The 23,373-nt window shown below is 34.4% G+C and overlaps 1 protein-coding gene across 1 annotated transcript in view; it reads right to left on the reverse strand.

Moving 5' to 3' along the window:
* The window catches only part of PHF14 (PHD finger protein 14), a 166,408-nt gene that overhangs the window by 103,243 nt on the left and 39,792 nt on the right, over positions 1 to 23,373 (reverse strand). The window contains 6 exon segments of the mRNA XM_082043954.1: positions 6,320 to 6,488; positions 14,370 to 14,501; positions 15,930 to 16,033; positions 17,634 to 17,729; positions 19,230 to 19,336; positions 19,901 to 20,171. Coding sequence (XP_081900080.1) covers positions 6,320 to 6,488; positions 14,370 to 14,501; positions 15,930 to 16,033; positions 17,634 to 17,729; positions 19,230 to 19,336; positions 19,901 to 20,171 — 879 coding nt within the window.

Here is a 23,373-nt window from a genome sequence, read left to right on the forward strand (position 1 = left end):
CATCAATTTATCTTACTTCCCTCGTTTCTAGGGAAAAGAAAGATACTATCATGTATCCATGTATTTGGAAATATGATTGATTTATTATGTTTTCCGAAGTTTCAGAAAGTCGAGTAACTCCTGATTATTGTTTTGTAGAGCTTTAATGTTCAATTGACAACAACTTATTTTAAGTCGAACATGTCAAGAACACTACTATTTAATAGTTGCTTTAAAAGGTCTTCCAGGTATTTATTTAGAAGTCTTATTTAAATGAGTTGACCAATCACTGACAATAATTATTAAAATGATGATTTATAATTATAGGTACGTGTTTTAAAATTATCTGCTCATTTTATGAAGCACTAATACATACACTCAAATTGGAACTGATGTTCTGGTTTCCTCTTGTAGCCATCTTTTAAACAAAACATCACATAATTAAGTTACACAACAGCGGTTTGGAAACCACTTCAGTGGAAATGCTTCAATCAAATACAAGATAACAGTCTTATCTTTTAATATACCTCATAAGAAAAAGAATAATCACTCGTCTGCTATATTTTCCTATTTGAAACAAAAGCAAGAAATAATAACCTACTCTAAAGAACAGTATTTATTTGTAAAACAAAAGCAGTATACAAGACAACTGCCTGTGCTAAAAAGAGTTTGTAGGTGCTTTGTCAGTATCCTTTTGTATTCTTCTTTTATTTTTTAAAACTAACCTACTTAAACTACAGCCCCTCAGGCACAGATTTGTTTTCTTCCACATTTGGAAAAATGAACAGCATAGTGTTGGTTAATAATTCTTTCCCCAAAACACAGGCTTTTTACTGCTAAACAGAAAAACTACTGTCTGTTCATTTGGATTTTATACAATGTAATTACAGAAAAAAGCTATCAGATTTTCGGGTTTTAGATAATGGAAATAAGTTTGGTATCAGAAGGTTTTATTTAAATCCCTCAACAAACTATCCAGGTTCCAAAATGCCTTTATAAAAAGTCTTTTTCACCTTTATAATGCTGGGTAGATATGTCCTTTTCACTATAAAGGAACCAAAAATTGAATTTCCACACAAAATATATACCACATTCTTATATACTCATTAGGAGTACAAGGATCTGACAGCATTTGTTGGAGAATGGAATATTGAACACCACAGACACTACTTAACTTCAAAGGATACATCAGAATTACAGGAAAAAGCATCCCCTACCACCTCTTAGAGCACACAGCCAGCCCCAGCTGTATAATATTGCTTTAGAAGATGTGCATGTATGTGACATTTCTTACAGACACTCCATTACACTTCCACGTGACAGCACATAGAGCAGGTATACTTCATGAAATTTTAAAGTAAAGAAATTCGCTGAAATATACTTCAAGGAATTTTTTTCAAGGGACAGAAGGAGAACACTGTGCAAAAATATGACACCGGACTAACAAAATTATCTTAGCAATGACATCTCAGATAAACAATAACGTGTGTTTTCTTTTTCATTTGAGCATAGCAAATGAAGTTGGCCATTTGTTAAAAGCTGTTTTTTGTAAATATGGATCATCTCATAAAGGCTATAAAAAGCTGAACAAATATAGCTGAGCAGACAAAAAGCATTTATCTCTCAACTTACTGATGTAAAGCATTATCCATATCTCCTTAAAGATTTTTCCAAATAAACAAATGTATGCTTTTAATCTTCATAATAAAAATTATCCAATATGAAAAAATTGTACAGTTCTAAAAAACTGAGGTTAAAAAACATCGTCAGCTTTTTAACACATATTAGAAAAACCATCTATAGACAGCTGGTTTACACAGATTAGCTATTGATTTCTGTTAACTCTTAGCTAATCATTAGCTATTATTTTATCTGAAATTAACTAGCAGCAGAAATAATGATTTGTGAAGCTTATACAAGTATGAAATTTGATTTATAAAGATTACGGATTTTAAATAAAGCCAGTTAAAAAGTTATTCATGGAAATTCAGAAAATTGTTTAAAAGATCACTAAATATGGCTTGAAATGTATAAACATAAACAATGAATTAAATTCTGACCACAAATACAGGCCTTATACAACAGATTAAAGTATAAAGGCCTAATGTCTTGTCTATTTACATTCATTTATAATTTGTATAAATGCTGACTAAGAGTAGAATTCTCATATATTTAAATTTACCCTTGTGCATTTAGGTATATTCTCTTATATGATCTTTCTTAGCAAGTTTAAAATTAGAATGGTCTTCTTGTAAAATTTAGTTACATTTCAATGTACAATATGATAGGCACTCTCTTCAAAACAATGCAGTCTGAATGGCTGGACCTCCCATTTTCTTTCTGTCCTCCCATTTTCTTTGAAACAGCTGCTCTTCTTGATAGAAATAATGTTCTGAAGTATTTGAAAGCTAAGAGATGTAAACACCAGAGAGCACTCGTAGGGTTGTTTTAAAAAGCTTATACAGCATTAGGATGCAAAATACTGACCTGATGCATAACTCAAGTATAGACCTGAAGAGCACTGTCCTGAATCTGAATAACCTGCTTCAGTTGTCACACTTTCAAATTATAGAAGAAACTGAGTCTCCAGTACCACACAGAAGCTGTGAACACAAGTCTATTCGCATGGACAGAGGTCTCTGGCCATCGTTGTTCTCATGTAAGATTAGATTAAGATTTGAACAATGTAGATCATAGAAGAAAACCTGCGTTTTCATAAAACACTTTCGCCTTCCTCTCAAGGAGTTGGAAAATGAATATTCCTCACAGCTCTTCCCAGCCAGTAATCAGTTATGAGCCAACCCTTTGCACAAGCAGACTGAAGATATGAAGAAAAGGCACCTCATTCAAAATAATGCAGAACACACCACACTGAACCTCTGCTAAGAGTATCCTGACAGATGTAAGGCTGAGTATTTCAGAGACTTGAGAAAAACCTGAATAGAACTGTTAAGTTCATAAAGGAAAAGGAGGAGAAATAGTATGGGTTGCAGTAGTTAAAATTAGATGTTCTTATTATTTCTTGCAATAATGCAAAACAAAAGAAGTTGTAAGGTTACATTTAAAGCAGAAAAACAAAAATACTAATATTTTCTTTAAAAAACAATTTACTCCTCGAAAAGAAAATCCACAACATCAATGAATTCAGGTACTTTGAAGGATAACACAAAGAAATAAAAACCATTGCATGACCTAAGTATACTTCTATAATTAGACTGCATGACAAACAATGGTAAAATTATTAATACTTCTAAAAAGGTCTTTTACTCTCCATAGTACACTCCAAGCAGACAGAAATTAGAAAAAAAAAATACTATGAATAAGGAAAAAAGCAATTTTTCATGAAAAGGGGTATTCTTTATCATCTCTGAAATCACTGTTACCAAATTGGAGCCGAAGGATAAGCTGATGGCAAAATATCAATTCTGAAAGTACAACTCAACAGGAATTTTTTTTTCATATAGTTAGTATATAGCTTTAGTTAATCATATGCTTTTTTATGAAATGTCTTACAGATAACAGCTATTACTGTCATGAGTAACACCTAACACAACTTTATCAAACAAAATATTAAGGCTTACCCACAATACCTGTCAATAAAGTAATGAAGAGTTAACCATGATAAACCACTACAATGAAATCCAAACATGTAAGATGCATTCTGTTCTCTTAGATATGTGGCAAAAACCTCCTTTCAATTAAATCAATTCAGGCTAAATTGATGCAAAACAAATAGAAATTCCCTTAAAAGCAACAGATACACAATTCAACAATCTTATAATTGCACTTGTTGATTATAACTGTAAGCAAGGCTGATTACACATGGTCAGCTAAGTAGGCTTGCCAATTCCTTTCAAAATAAAACTAGATTGTCCAGAGATAGAAAGTACACTGAGAAGAGAAGCCTGTGAAGTAAGTATATTTTCAAACTTTTTTTTTTTTCTTTATTTTCTTTTATTTCTTTATTTTAAACTATTTTAAAGGATTAAAGGACAGAACAAGTATCTGGTCATCCTTGTTGAAATGTAGCACACTGATCTTCTCGGTGTAGTCAGCCTCAACTTCACAGGAGTGGTTGTTCACAAGTCAGGTTTTTTTTTTCCCCTCAAATGTACAGACAGCCCCAGATATAATGAATTTAGAAGTATACTCTTCCTAAAGAAGAAAGAGTATTTTCATTTTGATATACAGCCTAAGTGCACCACGATCATGAAAGAGTTGAAACAAAGGAATTCAGCCTAGTTCAGAGAAAGAAATCCAACAGGTGTCAAGGGAACGAACCTTCTCTTCCATAGTTAAGTAGAAGACAGTAGGAAATAAAAACAAACAAACAAAAAGCCAATAACCTGTCAGCTACTGGAAAGCTGTAAGTGTGCGGATAGCTTTGACAGAGAAGCCCTGCCCACAGGGCAGCAAAGATGTTATCTTGCAAATCTGTATGTTGTAGAAAAGTAGTGAACTGGAGAGCACTGAAGGATGGCTCAAAAATTCCGTCAGAGGAACAAAGTCTTTTTTAGCAGTAATTTTCCACAATGCAATGCTGTACCATGACAAGATAATTGTCCACTCAATGTAAATTTAATCTCAATATCACATACTGCAATGTGTGTAGATATACTCTCCAACACGTGAGGTGCCAAATCACCAGTGCCACCCATCACAGTGTCACAACATGAAGGCAACACTTCAGAGCAATCAATCAGACTCCTCTCCAGATAGCACAGAAAAAGCTTGGCAGTTATTAGCACAGACCAATCTTGTCTTCATATGGATTTCTGTACAATGCCTTATATCACTCCAGTCTAATACTACTATTAATATTCTTCCTGCAATATTTTAGTTTTCTTTAGTCCCATGATCATGAACCGCCCCCCTCCGCCCCCCAAATTACCACCACATTAGCTATAAAAACAGGGAAGAGAGAGAAAGAAGAGAAAGGGGAGAGGAGATGCAAAGAGTTCAGTTAGCAGGAACACCACATAATTCCTTTCATTGTGCACAACAGCATGACAACAGTCGGTTCAACCCAGACAGCTGTAAGAACCTATGTGTTTTTAAATACAGGGAAGAAAGGAACTTCCCCTCAATAAGAAAAAGAAAGAAGAAAGTTTCTCCGCTACCGAGAAGTTCTCAATTATTCACAAAATTTAATTCTTACTTACTCACACTCCTAATACTTTGAGCTAAATTAATCAGTTTGGCTTAAGTCATTCTTAAAGTTGTTCTTAGTCACAGACCAGGAAAAGGAAGCAAATAATAAATCAAAGCAGTGGCCCAGACAGTCCAAATATATGGAAATGTAATTAAAGTAAACATTTAGGGTAGGTCAAGAAAACACTTGCTTAATCCCATCAGTGTATACTCCAAAGAGTTAAGTATGGTATCTGCTAGTACAAGCGTTAAAAGTCTGGAAACGTCTGTGAGGAAAATAAAGTTGTGCTGCATGAGAGATGACGTGTGTTTAACCCTAACATGAGAGGCTTTAAGTATTTCCTAGTACTAAGAAGTATACTGGAATATGAACCATCAGCTTCACATATAATTACTACTCATGTCCAAAGGGTCATCGGAAGACAACACATTGCCTAAACTGAACCTAAAAAACCCTTTGATTAATATTATGTACATTTTAGAGGTGATGTGACACATCACACATGAAAAACTTCATTTTATGAGCAAGTAGGAGAGCAAAATTTTAAGGATTAGAGGACATTGACTAATAAAAAAGTTCTACTTTCAAATGAAATAAAGATGCTAAACATTTCATCAGTATGGGAAGCAAGAGCATTTGCTTCTCTTCTCTAAACACTTCCCACCAGGAAGGTCTGAGGAAACACAGAATGACTTCTAAGACTAGGAAGCTAAACAAACTGATATAACAGGGTCTTGTTATAGTCATAAAATGTGCAGTCAGTCAGTAGGTTGTCTGTACATAAGGAAATTACTAATTATTTTACAGCTGCAATTAGCAATTCCATACATTTAACTCTTAGCATATAAAAACAAAGTGTCCTTACTAAGGTGAAGAACAGCTGTAAAGGCTGAGTTTAACTGCAAACTGCATTGTCCCCTTTTCTGCAATTAACAGAGAAATTTGTGACCCAGGTAAAAAGAAAAGCTCATACAGTTCTCCAGTTCAGTATTGTGGTTCCCAGCCTTTTACTTTAGCAAAACTACATATTTAACAAAAATAATAAAGCATTAAACAGAAGGGAATTTTTAACAAAAACAGAACAACAATCAAATTGAAATTGAACAATTCAAAAAGGTCTAAAACATAAGTAATCTCAAACAAAATTATTATGAATATGAGCTGCATAATGACTCAACCAGTATTTACCGTGTTTCTGATTGGAATTTTCTTCGGTTCTGGTGGCACATCCTGAGGAACAAATTTCACTGGTTCCTTAATCTGCCTCCGTGATCTTTTGGTCCCATCTGGTAAGGTTTCCATGGCGATATCAGCCTCCATGTCACTGCTACCTGCCTGGTCACACTCTGAGCACTGCCTGCAAAGCAGATGATTTTCTATTTAATATTGGTCACAAAAGCAGAAAAAGAACATATTGAACTGTTTGGGTTTAAAATACAATCAAAAGTCAAGGAAGTGAATGGACACTCAAATGATATTTTAAGCAACTAAACAAAAAACAAGTAAGGCTTTCTTATTCTTGTTTTTTGACTGTGTTTTGTTTGTTTGGTTGTTGTTTTTAGTCTGTTTGGGGTTGGTTTGTTTGCTTTTCTTCTGACAGTATTTAAACTTTGAAAACCAAGATTATGAAAGTAGGATCTAATCTTCAAGAACAATGCACCCTATTCTACCATATCCCCATTTTTAATGGTGCCCACTGATCTATAATCTATTCATTATTGTTGCTGCTGCACCTTAATCTTTACAGTGACACACTGCTGAATTCATTCTGATGAGGGCACTACTGGCAGGGATTTAGAAGAAACGTCTGCTCTGAAAACCAATTTTAATATGTATTTTCTAAGGGAGTGGGTTTTAAATCGGAAAAAAAGTAGTTAGGAGACAATTACAAAAAGAGAGGCTTGAAATGTTTACTAACAAACTTTGAGCACTGAGTTGAAAAAAAGCCTATTGTGTTTTGGAAGAAGTACAAAATCACAATCAGAATTTCAAAAGTGAATAGATGCTAAGGTAATGCTATTAACAGGCTCCACAACAGAATTAACAAGATGAGAAGTCATCGAGATGTGTTCTCACTTGCAGAAAATACTTATCTTCTGCAAAGTCATAAACGTGGACGTTAACTAAAAATGTTAAAGAAAATATTAAAATTATACACACTGACCAGAGCCTTTTTTTTAATTCCTTTTCACATTAACACTTTCAATTTAAAAAACTATTAATCCTTTCAAACAAATTCAAATTCATCACTGTTCTCATATTAAAATGTTATTTTTATAATACAAACTACAAAAACAAAACCAAAAATACCCCCATTATGTTCTGCTATTAGTTAGCATTATCAGGGACATACACATTAAAATTATCTAAATGAGGGAGCAAATTTGCTTTGGAAGGAAACAAACAAAAACCATGTATTTCATTATTTGAAGTTAAATGTTAATACACATTTGTGACAAGAAAGCATACTCATCCCATACCTAAACAAAAAGACAAAGTCAGGTATGTATGCTGTGTCTGAGATGATTTCTTTGTGTGTACATGTTCAACAGGAACAGCTTTACTCCTATGAACTTCAGTAAGGGCCAAAACAATATCAACTCCATCAACTTGCCATGTTTTCTAATTCTTTCAAACTAACACAAGCAGTATAATCTCACATCTCCTGTGGCTATACCAGAAGACAACAGCAATCATGGTCCGCTAGACAGACCTATGGCTACCAAGTCAAAATAGAGAGAATCTAGTCGTGGATTGGGTAACTGTTATCAGTGTAACCTTGGCTAAGTCAACACCTTCCTCCTTCATCTTTTCCATATGTAAAATTAAGACAATTGTAGCTACATTATAATGTTATGAAGATTAACCACTTCTTATTTCTGAAGCACTTGAGGCCACTGGAAATAGGCTGCATGCCAGTGCTAGAAGTGCTACAGGGTGGATAGTGGGAAAGAGTCTCCCCGCATTCCTCATATAAGTAAGGAGACTTTATTAGTAGCAAAAACACAAGAAGTCAGTTTATGCCGTTTTTATACTTTGCAAACAGGCTTTGGCCATTGTACAAGTGTGTAATACTCTCTTTTTCCTCCTTTTTACGAACCTCAGTTCACTACAGACAGTACCTGTTAACATTTCTAGGCCTCTTCAAGACGTTAAAATATAAACCAATGAAAAAAATATAAAGTATAAGAACTTTCACAAAACGCTACTTTTTACATGTATATATTTAGATAAATTTGTGTGCATAAACAGACACAAATACATATACATATGCACAGACCAAACTACTATTATTGTAAGATTTTATGGAGAAAGGCTCTCCAATGATGTAATGAGAAAGAAGCTTTACAGATAACAGCATTCCCTCGGAATTGTGTTTGTCTGCTTAGCTAAAGGTTATTTTGTGTTCTTTACTTTTATATGATACATTGTCTTCAAGCTGTCCAACTCAAAACTCTAAGAAGATTTTCTGTTTGGTAACCATCAGAGAGCACAGTCTTGTATAATACTGCAGCATCAGTCATGTCATTGATTTATGTAATGGAAAGCACAAGTGAAAGTACTTACTATGATCTGCTTATGCAGATGTAAGCAACAGCTATGAAAGTGTTTCTAAAATACTGTGATGAGTAATTCTCACAAAAAAAGTTCCCTATTAATATGGTAGAAATATGTGCTACGTATACATTTAACAATAAGCATTCTACAACTAAAGAACTGCATTAAAAATCTGAAGTTTTATAATACAAAAAAATAGTGGTATGATTTTACAGCAAATGTTTGGGGTTGGGAACCCAGTCTCTTGAACCTACCATCCTGCACTTATAATTCAAGCATTCCTGTTCGTTAGTTCTGTACTATTAAAAGGGACAGTTTTTCTGCTACATAAGCTCAGGCAGTAGCATAGAAAATATAACTATGCAGACCAGTAAAGTAATTCAGTTTCATTACAGCCCTATTTAAAAACAAATAAGTAAGGTAATGTAACTTTGATGTTAGTGAGGAAGACAATCAACATCTCTGAAACAGACAAGGTACTGAGTGCAAGTTTCTGAAATTCCTTTTTTATGATTGAGCTTGCTCTGAAACAGGTGATGCAAATGTCACAGCAATCAAAATTAGAAAAAAAGCTAGACCTAGAAAAACAAAGCTGCAAAATGACAGTATGATGAGGGAGTTGGGTGAATCAAAGAACAAAATTTCACAAATACTTTGAAGGTGACAAAAAAAAGGAAAGTTATAAACAAGAATTTACAAGCAACCTCTTGATTTACTGGAATAGCCTCTACAATCACAGGCAACCACATCTGATCAACCCTATTATAAAACAGTCAAGCTTCAACTATAGTTTGGTTGTTAGCTCCCTTAGGGCCCACAGAAAAGCTATTACAGACACACACTCCTCTGACTTGGAAACAATCACCTAACTTTCAGCTTCCATTATGGTTTATTTCAACAAGTTCTTGAATTTAAAGAACTCTTTTCACATTTAATCTCAATACACTCATAGAAAGCAGACATACAACTCCCTGTTGTCCTGGCTATGCTGGAGTCACGCTCATTTAATTTAACTTCTTCAAGGACAACTGATGAATAGAGAACCTACCACAACAGGTCACCTTCCCAACTGTTCCAACAACCTTTGACTACCTCTAAATTAGTAAGCGTTGCCATGCAGCACAACCAAATGAACAGGAGAAATGGTGTCAAAGATTCAACTTCCGTACACAGGGTTTTTTTTGCTTTTAGTCTGGACTTGCCTAACCTACACTCACAGAGAAAATCAGTAGTAGGATCAGTAGTAGTGTGCCTACTACTAAAATTTCTGGAAATGTTTGATCCATCAAGAAATCTCAGTGGTGATCTGAGACCTTTTAATCATACAGAACGCCTTTGATTAAGCTCTAAATAAAAAGCTGAACAGTTTTGTTGTTTTTAATCTGACTTGGTACAAGAACCAAGAGGACCAGAGATACCTTCCCAACTCACGAGGCAAATGGATCTTCTCAACTCACGAGCAAAAAGACAAGAACAGCAAGTGAAGAGCAACACACACCATTCATTTTCAGAAATTATCAAAGGTCTAAGCTGACACTGAAACACTGCTCTTGTGTAACTACGTGATGCAAACGTTTCTCAATTGTCTGGTGGTGAATATATTTTTGAGCATAGGCAGCTTCAAGAAAAGTGTGAACATGTAACAGGGCTTTACTTCAGGGCTTCAGTAAGCACACAAAGACAAAACAATGCTTCCTGCATATGTAGAAAATGAGAGTATGAGGCCATTAACCAATAAATTTTTATTATAAAGTGAAAAAATGAACATCTACATCATGGAGAAAACAAGGAGGGTAGGGACAGTTTGGAGATGGGTTGCTGGTTTGTTTTCTGTTTTGGTGAAGTAGAAATTAAAACCGTAAAGCAAAAAACCCTGTTACTTCCTCCCAAAAATTAGAGCAAACAATGGCTTTATGATGCTTCCTTATGCCGCAGCTTTACACATCAAAAAAACCCTAAATGCACTTCAACTTGATGAGCCTGACACATGGAAACTGAGCACTATTTCCGTATAAATGAAAGGTCACAAAGCTGAAGATTTTTCAAAGTCAACATATCGGCAAACAACATCAAAAAATTTGGTTTTATTTTTGAAATTTTAATAACAAAGCAAACAACATCTTCGCTATATGAGACACAAACCCAGATAAAAATGTATGAAAATATTTTATTGAAACAGTAACACTACAAAAACTAGGAAAAAAAAAAAAAGAGGTTTTGTTCAATTATCATGTTTTAGATTAATTAGACTGGCTTAACGGTATTATGGTTCATGGTTTCATGTGGCTTGCGTGATGAAAATTCAAAAGACTTAGTCTGAAAATCTCCCATTTGCAATGACCCAAACATACTTCAATTAGCACAACTGACAAATACAGAAAAAATTTATGTTATATGTAATATTATATTGTACTCATACTTACATAACTTAATAATTTTATATGATTATCCAGTGATTCAGGACAAAAAAAACTAACAAGGCATGCTGGATCAGTACTAAATGAATGGGGTCAGGAACACAAATCAAAGTCGAGACACTGCAGGAGTGTTCAAGGGAGGCTGGTCAAGGACTCCACAATCATTCTGTTCTGTGGCCAATACTCCACACACCAGAGTTACCACCAAAACAACTTGGCCTTCCAGAGTAAAAATAAAACCTATGAAGCTTAATGTGATCATTAGTCCTTGTTCGGTTAATCTCAGTCCCCAGCACTTCATATGCTACCAAAAGTTATCACTGTCTTTCAGCCATCTCATTTCAATAGAAAGCACTAGTCCCTGTTGGTAGCTGCCGAGTATTTTCTTAATGGAAATGTCAATATTTTACAATCAGATTTTGATTCATTGTGTTGTCTGTCAACACTTGTGCATTGCTTTTGCAAATTATTCTCTACCAGAAAAACACTCAGTTCCCAGTCCATTCAGAACAGGCAGGAACATAAAAGCACACAAGTTGTCACAGAGAATGACAAGATTTAATTTTATGATAACACGTGAATCAAAAGAATATTCTAGCATTTAATCAACAGGATTTCTAGAAACTAAAATTTTCCAGATTTTTATATAAAAGTAGGACACGGCATTTTACTCTATGATCAGAACTGCTAGCCTACTTTGAAAGCAGCACATCAAAACAAATACAAATTAATGCTTTCATGTTTTATTACTTAAAATAGTTATGCTTTTCCTCTCAAATCCATTTGAAATGGGGACAGGCTTTGAAGTTACTACGTTAGCAACAATTTCTTTTTAAGATATTCAAGCTGTATAAATGTTACCCTGGAGAAAACTGTCAGGCATCTGAACAGGGAAAATTCTTAATTCTAAGTGCTTGAAACTAGTTTCTAATAAGCTGTGAGACACTGATGTTCACCAGGTCTAAACTCTTACTACAGTTTCACTAAGACTAAAATAATTTCCTCCTTGTAGAAAAACTGAGATAATTAATTATAATTTGTGCTTTCTTTAACAAATTAACTTTTAAATATAGAAATATTTTTCCTTACCATTACATGCAAAAGTGGATGTAGCTAAACAATTTCAAAATAATTTCAGTATACTGTAATTCAAATTTCTATTGAATGCTGAGCATGAAAAGGACAAAAAGAATAACAATTGACTAATCTACGTAACATCACAAATCATTTGGCATCCTGAAACGCAGCATAAAATATGAAGCCTAAGGAATAAACTCATGCTAAACTACCCAATGTTTAAATAAAGATGTATTGATGAAGTATATGGGTGTAATAATAAAATCTTTTGCAAAGACTCAGGCTAGCAATGACAAGCAAATCATTAGAAGTGATAATGGAATAGAAAGTAAAAACTAAGAAACAATTATTTTTAACTGTTTCCTGCTCAGTATTTTAAAAGAGAACTAAACATTTTAACCCTTTAAATGCAGTCTTTCAATCTGCCTAATGTTTCTAGGAATTTCCTGCTATACTCACTTCCTTACTTTATCTTTTTGCACAAGTACCCATTATATCCTATACAAATATATGAAAAGGACATGGCCCTCATAGAAAAAAACTGCACTTTTGTTCATAGCTTAATCAAAAGATTTAAATTGTATTTAAAACAGCAGGAGGGAAAAAGAACTACTGAACTCAAACTTAGATTAAGTGTCTGTTCTATATGCTCTCTACTGATCCTGAAAAGAATACATGAAAGCATGTCCAATGATGAAAAGAGTGCAATCAATACAGCTCAATTTGTCTGCTATAATCTCACACTCCAAAATACACCTCAGCTAATTAGAAGTAAAAACTAAGTTTGTGATCCGAGGTATAACTGAAGCATGAAATTCACAGCAAAGATAAGTTACAGCTTTGAAATAAAAGCATTTTACTACCTATTCTGCCTTTAACACCTGCTGAGAATTGTAGTCTTACATCTTTTGGACTGATGGCTTTTAGTAAGCCTTTTCAACTTAGCTACAAAGCAGAACAAAAATCAAGAACCTCCTGTGCAAATGCAGAAGCTACCAAAAAAATTTTAAAAATGCTTCTGTGTGACATAACTACTTGGTAAATTTGACCAGAGAGCTCAGAATACCCTTGAAATAATGAAAACTCCAAAATCACAGACTATATTAAATAATGAAAGGAAAATTAAGTTCAGAAAAATGTTAGTGATGGTGAAAATCCTTCTGAAAATTTCAGCCCTTAAAGGAAATATCTATTAATTTACTAACTAAATTTACAGCGGTAAATTCAGGTTTTGTCATGCTAAGACATTAAAAAAAAAAAGAGACTTCCCATTTCATTTACCAACCATCTTGCTCTGCACACAACCATCAAAACTACCCCAAAAGATGACTTAAAGTAAGTGTTTTATGGAAGTTTATAAACAATTAAAAAAATAAAACTAAGAGACATATGAAGAAAAACAGACACCAAGTTTTCTCAATTAAAATAGTTTTACTGTATTTTTAGGAGAAATTCTTACACTATTCTGATTTGGTACTTTAACGTTCAGACAAGGTGATGATTATTCCAGGAGACGTTGTACACTACCTTCTTGCCAGATAAAAACTGCTTCTGAGTAACTGCTTCTAACACATTTCAGAGCAGTTTAGAAACATGCAGAACACCAACACAACATAGCAGAACACTAGTTTTATGACAGTTTGAAAATCAGCACCTTTACCACGTTATCAGTTCTCCATTGTACCACTTAGCTTCTGGTCTGATCTACTGGCACAAAAAGTAATTTTAATTCATGGAAATCTAGCCACATTAAGTACAGTTATGCATATGCTACTGCCATTGCGGATTTGAGTTGTAAGACAGAAGTAAATCCAGCTGATTTGCTATATTGCAAAACCAATCTACTTCTTGGAGGTTTATTTTAAGTATTTACAAGTATTTTCCTAAAGAGCTGCACAGAGAGTTGCATATCTGGGTCCTAAGGTAAGAAGAAGACCAAGTCTTTCATTTCCTAAAGGCAGCCTGTAGTTTCCTACCAGTATTATACAGCAACATTAATAATCATAAATTATCTCAAATGCTAAGAAAACTAAAGCTATAATCTATTCCTATGTGGTGGCAAATAACTCAGTTCAGACTGTACTTTGGCATTATCTAAACCACTAAGAATTTGCAAGTCTATTCACATTTATGACCTACTTCAAGTACAGAGACAGCACAAGATGACACATCAACTGCATTCTTACCAGTAACTGTTCTTGGTCTTCCTTGGCATCCTTGTAAGAGGTGGATCCAGGCAACCAAGATGATAATGGAGTTTACAAGTATCGCACAGTAGCAGTAGGTGTTGATCATGGTTCTTCTTGCAAATTCCACAACTTTTAATGTAGGTAGCAGAAAAGCATTATAATTACATTTGAGCTCATAAAGAGTAAGTCATACATCAGAGTACATCCCCCAGTTTCAATACAAACATGTGGCAACCCCAATTTCAATGCATCATTTAAGTGCATAATTACTTTTTAAGGCGTTTTACATATACAAAGTAAACCATAAAAGGCACCTCATTTAGTTAACAATAAAATGGCTTTCAATCCAATTTTTTGAGGACTTATAACAAGTAAATAATCACTTGATATTTCAACAAAATGTACCAGTGGCAAATGGAAAAAATACTACCTGGTGCTATCCAAAGGCTTTAATAGAAAATTATGCTATTATCAGTTTTAACAATCATATCCTTATTTTAATAAAACAAGCACTCTGAAATATGTCAGTGCTGCTATTATACTGGGCAATGTATCAATTCATAAGAAATTACTTTTCCTTTTTATTTTTTTTTTTACTGGAACTGAAATTTTAGTTATTTCAAAAAGATCAGGTGTTCATTGATTCCATTATAAAATGGGAGGAACTAAAGGACTGGGTTTAAGTGAACCAGAACAAGTAAAGCAGGATTCCTATTATATAACATATTATATGACTGTTTATGTATATGTCTAAATTGCCACGTTCTCAAGATGACCACGACTCGCAGCATTAGAATCAACTTTTGCTGATGTAATCCATCTTCTTCTCTTAGCCTGCCAGCTGGGCAAGGCCTGGCTGCTGCCCTCTAGATAAGCGATATACTGTACCACTTCTCAGCTGATGGCAAGAGAAGGAGATCTAAGATGATACGTATATGCTGCACAGTTGTGCTCTGGGATACTAGTATGTGTTCCACCATTAGGCTTAGTTAAAATCCAGTTGGTATCTTTGCAACTTACAGAAGCAGGGAAAAAGTGGAACAATGACAGAGAAACTGAATAAATTTTATTTTCTTGGGAATGAGTAGAAATAGAAGTATGGAAATTGAAAACATAAGATATCCCACAGCATTTGAGAACCCATGAGCAAAAAGTAAAAATTCTTATATGGCAAGTGTTCTAACACACCCAGCCACTGTGACTAAACAGCAACAGCACTGTTTGCAAAATCATCAACACAGATGACTGCATTCAAAAGACAAGATGACAAGTTAAAAATTTTCACATCACGGAGACAAAGGACTCTTCTATTTCAGTTGTAAAGATTTACCTTTGTCCTTAAAGCACTGCTGTCAAAGTAGCAAAAAAATCCAAACCTTACTGATGTGCACTAAGGTGAAGAATTGACTACTATTCAGCTTAGCCTTCAGAACTAAGTAAAACGTATAGACAACTCTGAAGCATTCTGTTTCTTAAAACTTGAGCAAACAATTTTCTCTTAACCCTTTTGTGAAACTGTAACTTATTAGATATTGTATCTATTCTGTTAAGACTTGCCTGTAAAGTACTGCCGGAAGTGTAGATGTCTTTTGTGTTCCTCCTTCCTTTTTACTTGGTTTCCTTTCCTTAGGAGCACGTAAAATTGCTGGTATGTTCAACTTCTATTGGATTTGAACAAATGCAGTACACATGAGTGTTGAGACTTTTAGAGAATACCATTGAAATCTCAGTGCATGAAAAACAAGACTCAAATTATTAGTAGGAAATTGGTTATCTAACTTTCTTACAGACAAGGGCAACTACAGATGTTTAGCCCAGAATGATCACAGAATCACAGAATGATTTTGTAATATGAAGTAATTTTATACTCTTTTTTTTTCAAATTCAATAAATAAAAACCATATTGAAATACTAGCTTTTAAAATTTTTCTTCAAGCTTCAAATAGAGGGATGGACAAAGATGCATTTGTGTAGGCAGCTGAAAAAAGCGAAGGCAAATTAAACAAAATTCACAGAAGAATACTGAGGCAGTTTATTTTCCCCAACATCCCTGCTACATTGGTGCTCAATAGGTTAATTAGAAAAATTATCTTATTGGACCAAGCCCTCAACAAAGCAGATGAGATTCTCTTCGGGTTTCTACTAATCTGCAGTATGCTAGCTTCTCAGACAGCAACCATCTATCAAAGTCATTTCTCAGCAGCCCCATGGGTCTGCATCTGTTCAACCAACTGGAAAAAAAATGTCATGCAAGCTGTGTAAATGAATTCTACTCAACTTTTTTTTTTTTTTTTTAACTACTAACATTTGCACTGGGAAATATATTTGTGAATACTTAAACCCATGTTAAAAAGGAGGGAAAAATAATCTTGATTCAATATATATAGTATATGAAAATCCTTCTTTACAAGTAGAAAAGACAGGCAGAGAAACAGAACTAGAAAAAGCTAGCATACCTTAAGAACTACTACTGGATAAAGAAAGGGTAAGCTTCATTTTCTAAACAGCAGCCCAGACTAAGGAGTACCAAAGGGCATAACAAAATTGTGACCTAATAGTAGGCCTGCATTTTCACAATGAACAGTTTATTCAATCTTCCTTAAAATCATAACTGGAAATCATTTCATTCTCTCTGTGACATCTAAAGTATTAATTGCCATTTAATAACTTTGACATAAAACATCTATCAAAAAACTGCAAGAATCTACACTTCTCTCTGTTCCCTGTGTGTATCAATGAGAACAAAGATAGCTTCTAGCAACAATAAGTAATCCAAATCTTCTCCTCAATATTTATATTCATTTGACCAAAATATTCTACTCTGTCCAGTTAAAAATCATCACATACATACTGTACTTTTACAGATTTATATCTTATAAAAGCCACAAAGAGTTATCATTTGAAACCAGCCATAACTAAAGAAAATGTGGAGACAAAAATGGTAGGATTAACTCATGCTTCACTTCAAGGTTCATCACAAATGACAGGTCTATCAGTTATACCAAATGAAAGAATTTTGCAAACAAGATCACTATTACAAAAACAAAATTAAGCTACAGGTTCCCAATAGGTGATTTCTAGAAGTCTAGGTATTTCAATCAGTAAACATTATCCCCAGAGTAAAGCCTGGGTCTGATCAAATCAATGTATTCGGCCATAGAAGTGACAGACAGAAAACAAAATACCTATTCTTGGAAAAGCAGGTCTATGAACTATAAGGTCTGGGGCTGGGGGGCGGGGGAGGTGATGTGAACAACCAACCTGTCCAATGATTCTGCCCAGCAGAGCCCAAATGCCTTGCCCTTCATTTCGCAGTTTTCCATTCATATTTTGTAGCTCTTCCAAAGATTCACATAGCTGAAAATTTAAAGAAAAAAATCAACAGGAATGAAAAAAACATTAAGAGTTATTAAATAAAATTTATTCAACCTCTTACGTATCTAGGATTCATTACTTTACTGTGGGATTAAAAAAAACAATGGAACTCATGTCAATATAGCTGAGACCAGTACAATCAGTCAGCAATTTAATAGAACTAAGATGAAAACCTGGGCAGCCACCTGTTTTGTAAAGAAGATCTAAAGCATTTCAGCATGAAAATAAGGTTTCATAAAGTCAATTAGAAAGCAAAACTAAAATACAGGAACATTTTTTATATGCTGTCCATACTACTTAAGCAGCAAGATTATGACAAGTAACCATATAAATGAATTAAAGCTCTATATTACCACACAAAATAACACTCAGTCTCATAGAAAGAAATATAATTCATTACAAGATGCACACAGAATTTCTTTTGTTTTCCTTCTGGAAGTAACTGTAAGTTACCACCCAGCATATACCAGCTATTAATTTTGTTAAATGCCCTGTAACACAATCTCCTTCCCCTTTATCATCTTTGGGCACTTCACAAGGACCTGCTGCTTCATTTCCATATGTTCTCATTTAAAACACACACCCAACAGTTTGACAACAGCAACACTATTTTTTGTCATCACTAATAATAGTTTGCTGAATTCAGCAAGAATTACAGCATGTCATTTGTCACAAAAGATACAGTATATTCATGTTCCATTTCAAAATATGTTAAGGTTGAAATAAAGAAATAATTATTCACTAAAAATGCAATGAAAAAACGAAATACTTTTTTAACCATGATGATGAAATCATAAAAAATTATATTAGCAATATTTCGGAGGAGCAATGCCATCATGTACAGGCCCCAAATTTCCTTTACTGAAACAAAACACTATGGATGTGTAAATACTGATTATTTCAGCCTGAAAATGACCCAAGTCATTAAATCTAGGATGAGCACAACTGGAGTTGGAGTCACTATAAATAAATAAATAAATAAATGGTACTCAGACACTCCTAGGTTCCCACTTATTAGGTAGGGTTCCAAGCAGAGAACCAAGCAGGTTCAAGAAGAACCTAGAACTACACACAAGCAAAACAAAACAAAACAAAAAAACAGAGAGAGAAGAGTAGTGAATCTCTGTTGTCTCAAAGTCTCAAATGAAATGTAGATCAAGAATGAAAAAAAAGAAGGACCTTCAGAACCAGTCCACTTATGAGAGGGACCTGTCTGTCTATGTCCAATTTGTTACTGGAGCTCTCAGTGGGCTTGATTAGAAACCTTGTGCCCAGTCAACATATGACATTTTAGAAGTTGAATCTACCTGTATGGGGGGTGGACCACAGATTATTTGAAATACATTTTTAAATATTACTTTCAAAGGAACAATAGTTCATATCTTTCTTTCTGAGCCATTTTGTTTGGAAAGCAAAACTCTATCAAAGTTAACGACAGCAATACTACAACAGTACAACAGTTTAGTATCCCTTTTTCTTCACCTTATTATACTCGACATGAAGCTTTTCTTGCTCATTTTCTAGTTTATCCTTGATATTCTTCTGTTCAGCCATATTCTCCTGGATCTGAATCATGCGCATATTTCTCTCTGTTTAAAAGATAATGGCATTATTGCCCATTCTTGAATATACTTCCAGGTTTTATGCATTGAAAAGGTGAAGCAATGAAAAGCATAAAACCATAACACAAAACTATAGCCCATAGGTTTATTACATTTACTGAGTACAATGAAGTCATAACATCTAAGTTTTGCTGCGTAAATAGTATAGTTATTTAAACAGTAAGCTTTGATCAACCATCTAGTGAACAGTCTGAAGTCACGCTATTCCACACAGATATGGAGAAAAACATAAGAAAGGAAAATGATACTAAAAGGTACCTAAGTTTTCACTCTCCTCTTAGCAAAGACAGTTTAGCCTCCAGTTTATATTTGAAAGATCTTCTTTTCTGAAATGTCTTTTTAAGAAAAATAACTTTCCGTGTAAACAGATGCACTAAGCAATAATATACTTGACATAATATGATGTCCTAATATTTATCTATTAACATCAATGAAATACAAGTGAAATAAAAAAGCTAATGAATTAGCACAGTACAAATACAGCACAGTGATAAATTTTCATTGAGGAAAATACGCAATTTTCATCCTTACCAAGGTAATAATTCACAAAATCAGCTGTGAGAGCTGGTTGTTTATGTTTTCTTCTTCCATCAACACTGGAACTAGTATCTGAAGTGTCCACTGGAAAAATGTCTGTACTAATTCCCATTAATTCAGCTTTGCGCATAAGCTTGCGTATGGCTGAAGCACTGCTAGTAAGTGGTCGTGGCAGCTTCTCCCTGGGAACCCAGGCCTGAGGCCTGGTGGTGCGGGCCAGCTCTGCCTTGGCACGATACTGCTGCAGCCTGGCGTTGATTCGAGCCTGAAATAAAGAATTCCATAAATTAAAGCCATATGGGAACAATGCAAAATTGGGTTTGAGTTATATCCTTTTGGAACACATTCTCATTTTATTTTCATTTTAAAAGCCGCATGATCTAATCAACATAATTTTCATTCCAGAACTCTACGACTGAAGAAACAGCCACTGATACAGACATTTGATTTTACTTCAAAACGCATACACAAATAACATTATCCTTTCACAAGGTTTTGGAGCTATGCACAGGTTTCTTGATGACATTTCCCCACCAACGAAAGTAACACAAGCGATCGCTGGCTTTCAGACAATCCCTTCTAATAATGATAATTATTTCACAGCTGGCACTGTGAGAACTCACTACTGAGAAAAGCCTCAGCTGAACTATCAACAATACATTTAGATCCTTTAAACTGGTATCTATATAAGCAATAAAAGTTGATGAAGAACATTTTTTCCATATTTGACATAATTTCACACGAACTCCTTTCTCAGTGCCACATCTCTTTATAAATGTTAAACTAGCTGATTATAGTGTGCCATGACCTCGACCCAAACAGAAGTAAAATAGCCAAGATAAGCTCACAACATATATTGTTGATGACATATGTATATTTGTGACCATCTGGGAGATCAAACCCAGAAGACCAAGTTGCTACTGAAAGCTGGAAAACACTGTCTTGTGGAAACTCTGCATAGTGGCACTTCTGGCAGAAAATGACATCAACATACAAACCTTCAAAGGCAAAAACTCCAGCTGACTATCAGAAGTTGTTTACTTGCCTGCAGGAAGAACTGCCTCACCATATGGCATGAGATTCTCCTGAGACAAAAGCAAAACAGTGTGCATATATATGTATATATATACACACATGCTATGCTTAAGGAACATCTCTGATTACAAATAGAATTGTTGAAGGTAGTATTACAGACAGTTTAACACATGTTACCTTACTAGGTCTTGAACATTAATGACCAAGAAAAATGTCAAGTGTGGCTTGCAGGCTAGATCTCAGCCCAAGGGCTTTTTTCTTGGACCCCCAGCAGCAACAGATACATCTATAGCCACCACCTCATTTTATTCTCCACTGGAATGACTAAAGATGGTTTATAGCTTCCTCAGCTAAGATGCTTCTTTACATGCTCAGTTCTGAAACCCTTGGGGTCATTGAAGATGTCACAGAACTGTATACCTAAAGCCTTATTCCAGAAATAGATCACAGATTAAAATGACTAATGTCTAAATGGAATCCCAAACTCAAGTTACTTGGATTTAAGCAATTTTCAAGTATACACTTTACTCAAGGAATGTTTATTTTCTTATTGATATAAAAAAGTACTCCAATGTAGAACAATCAATAACAGCTTTGGATATTACACTTTTTAGAGGGATTCACTTTCTTCGGCCACATGACTTGCCAGATCATCAGCTCAGTTATTTTCCTGCCTGGGCTACAAAGCACAAATAGCAATTTTTTTTCCTTGTTCAAAAGTGTGCCTCAAAAATCCACTTTCACAATACCAGATAAATTATTTGTACAATTGCATACTTATTTATGTTATGTTAGCTCAATGTCTGTAAATCTTACTTAAGCCTACAAACTCCCCTGGAAATTTTTATTTACTTCTTAATTTTATTTTTTTTTTTCCCCAGACTAAGCTGTCTCAAGATTCCTATTTCTCAGACAAACTTAAACAAAGATGGTTGAATTTACTGGTGGGATTTTAACTTCCTTGTGCACACAACATACAGTAAGATAAGGGGTGAATTCAAACATACTTTGTGCCATCTCCCGAGTCAGACATTTCTATTATGTATTAAGTACCCCTTACAGTTCTGCATTTCTAAAAAGGCACAGAAGCCACTCAAAGACAAACAATTACTTCCTAAAATATCAGTATATACAACTGGACATGGAAATACATTTTCAAGCATCCAATCTGTTTCCATCTGTGTGAACTAAGGCACACACACAATGCTAATGCAAACTCATACAACGCCAGAGCCATCAATAGTGAAATCAAGTGGTTTTACAAAATGTATGAAAGTTATCACATTTGTATCAAGTTGTCTACGACACCATGTCAGGTAAGTCCAAATGTAGGAAACAGAAAGAACGAATGCTGAAAACTAACATACAATCCAAATAATTTAGATTAAAAAATCTGCAGGGTCTTGGTTTGGGGGAAAGAGGAGGAGGAAAGGTGCACAACAAACACCTGAAAACAGAGCTAATAAGCTCTGATGGACCCAAACTGATTCCGCACAGCCAGCGCTTACCATTATGCTGGGTAGTATTCATATTACCGTGATTTCTCCACTACACAGGTGCATCTCACATAATTGAGAGTTGAGTGTATTCAGTAAGAATTATGTAAACAGTTTTAAATCAAGCAATATGAAGAAACAAATATTTTATGCAAAATTATATTATAGAGTTTGCTCATAATCATTCTCAACTGCACAGGTGAAATTAATATTCTCTTATTCAAAGACCTTTGAAGAACTAGAAAGGTATCATTTTTTTTTAAATAAGAAGTTTGATGATATGAAGATTTATTTTCTGATCATTAGACTGCAGTTCTGCCTTCAGAAACAAACAAACAAACAAAACCAGTTATTTCTTTCCCATAACTGCCCTCTAATATTTACAGCATTTGCTACTTTCTACAACAAATTAGGCAGGATTAATTCAGATACCAAGCTGCTTTCCTACCCAGGTGTGATTTTTCCACAGAATGCAGGTTCAGTCTAAGCAGTGAAAGGAAAGTATGCCATAAATTCCTCAGAATCAGAAAAAACTGATAAAGCACACACATTAAAACATATTGAAGTACAGATTCCCTCAGAAGGACTGAAACCTTTATATCAACAGGACATTTATCAACTGAGCTTATGCAGTAACAGTTTTACATGGGTCCACCAAGAGACATGGATAAAGATGTTGCCTGAGATTTTCAGACAACTCCCACTCAGCAGAACAGAATATATTTTTTCTTCTACAAAATCTTTACTATGAAAAAACCCACCACATAGAATTCTACTTAGGCATACAAAAAGTGAAAAAGGATCTAACAAGAAAAAAATTTTAGGCAAGCTAAACTCTTCTGCCAAGTTCAAGATATTACTAAGGGAAAAAAAAGTAGATTTTTACTGAACCTAGGTTTAGAAATATGCCTAATTTCTTGTCTGGTTGTCTTTTCT

This window comes from Streptopelia decaocto (assembly GCF_964273445.1).
Source record: "Streptopelia decaocto genome assembly, chromosome: 2".
NCBI lineage: Eukaryota > Metazoa > Chordata > Aves > Columbiformes > Columbidae > Streptopelia > Streptopelia decaocto.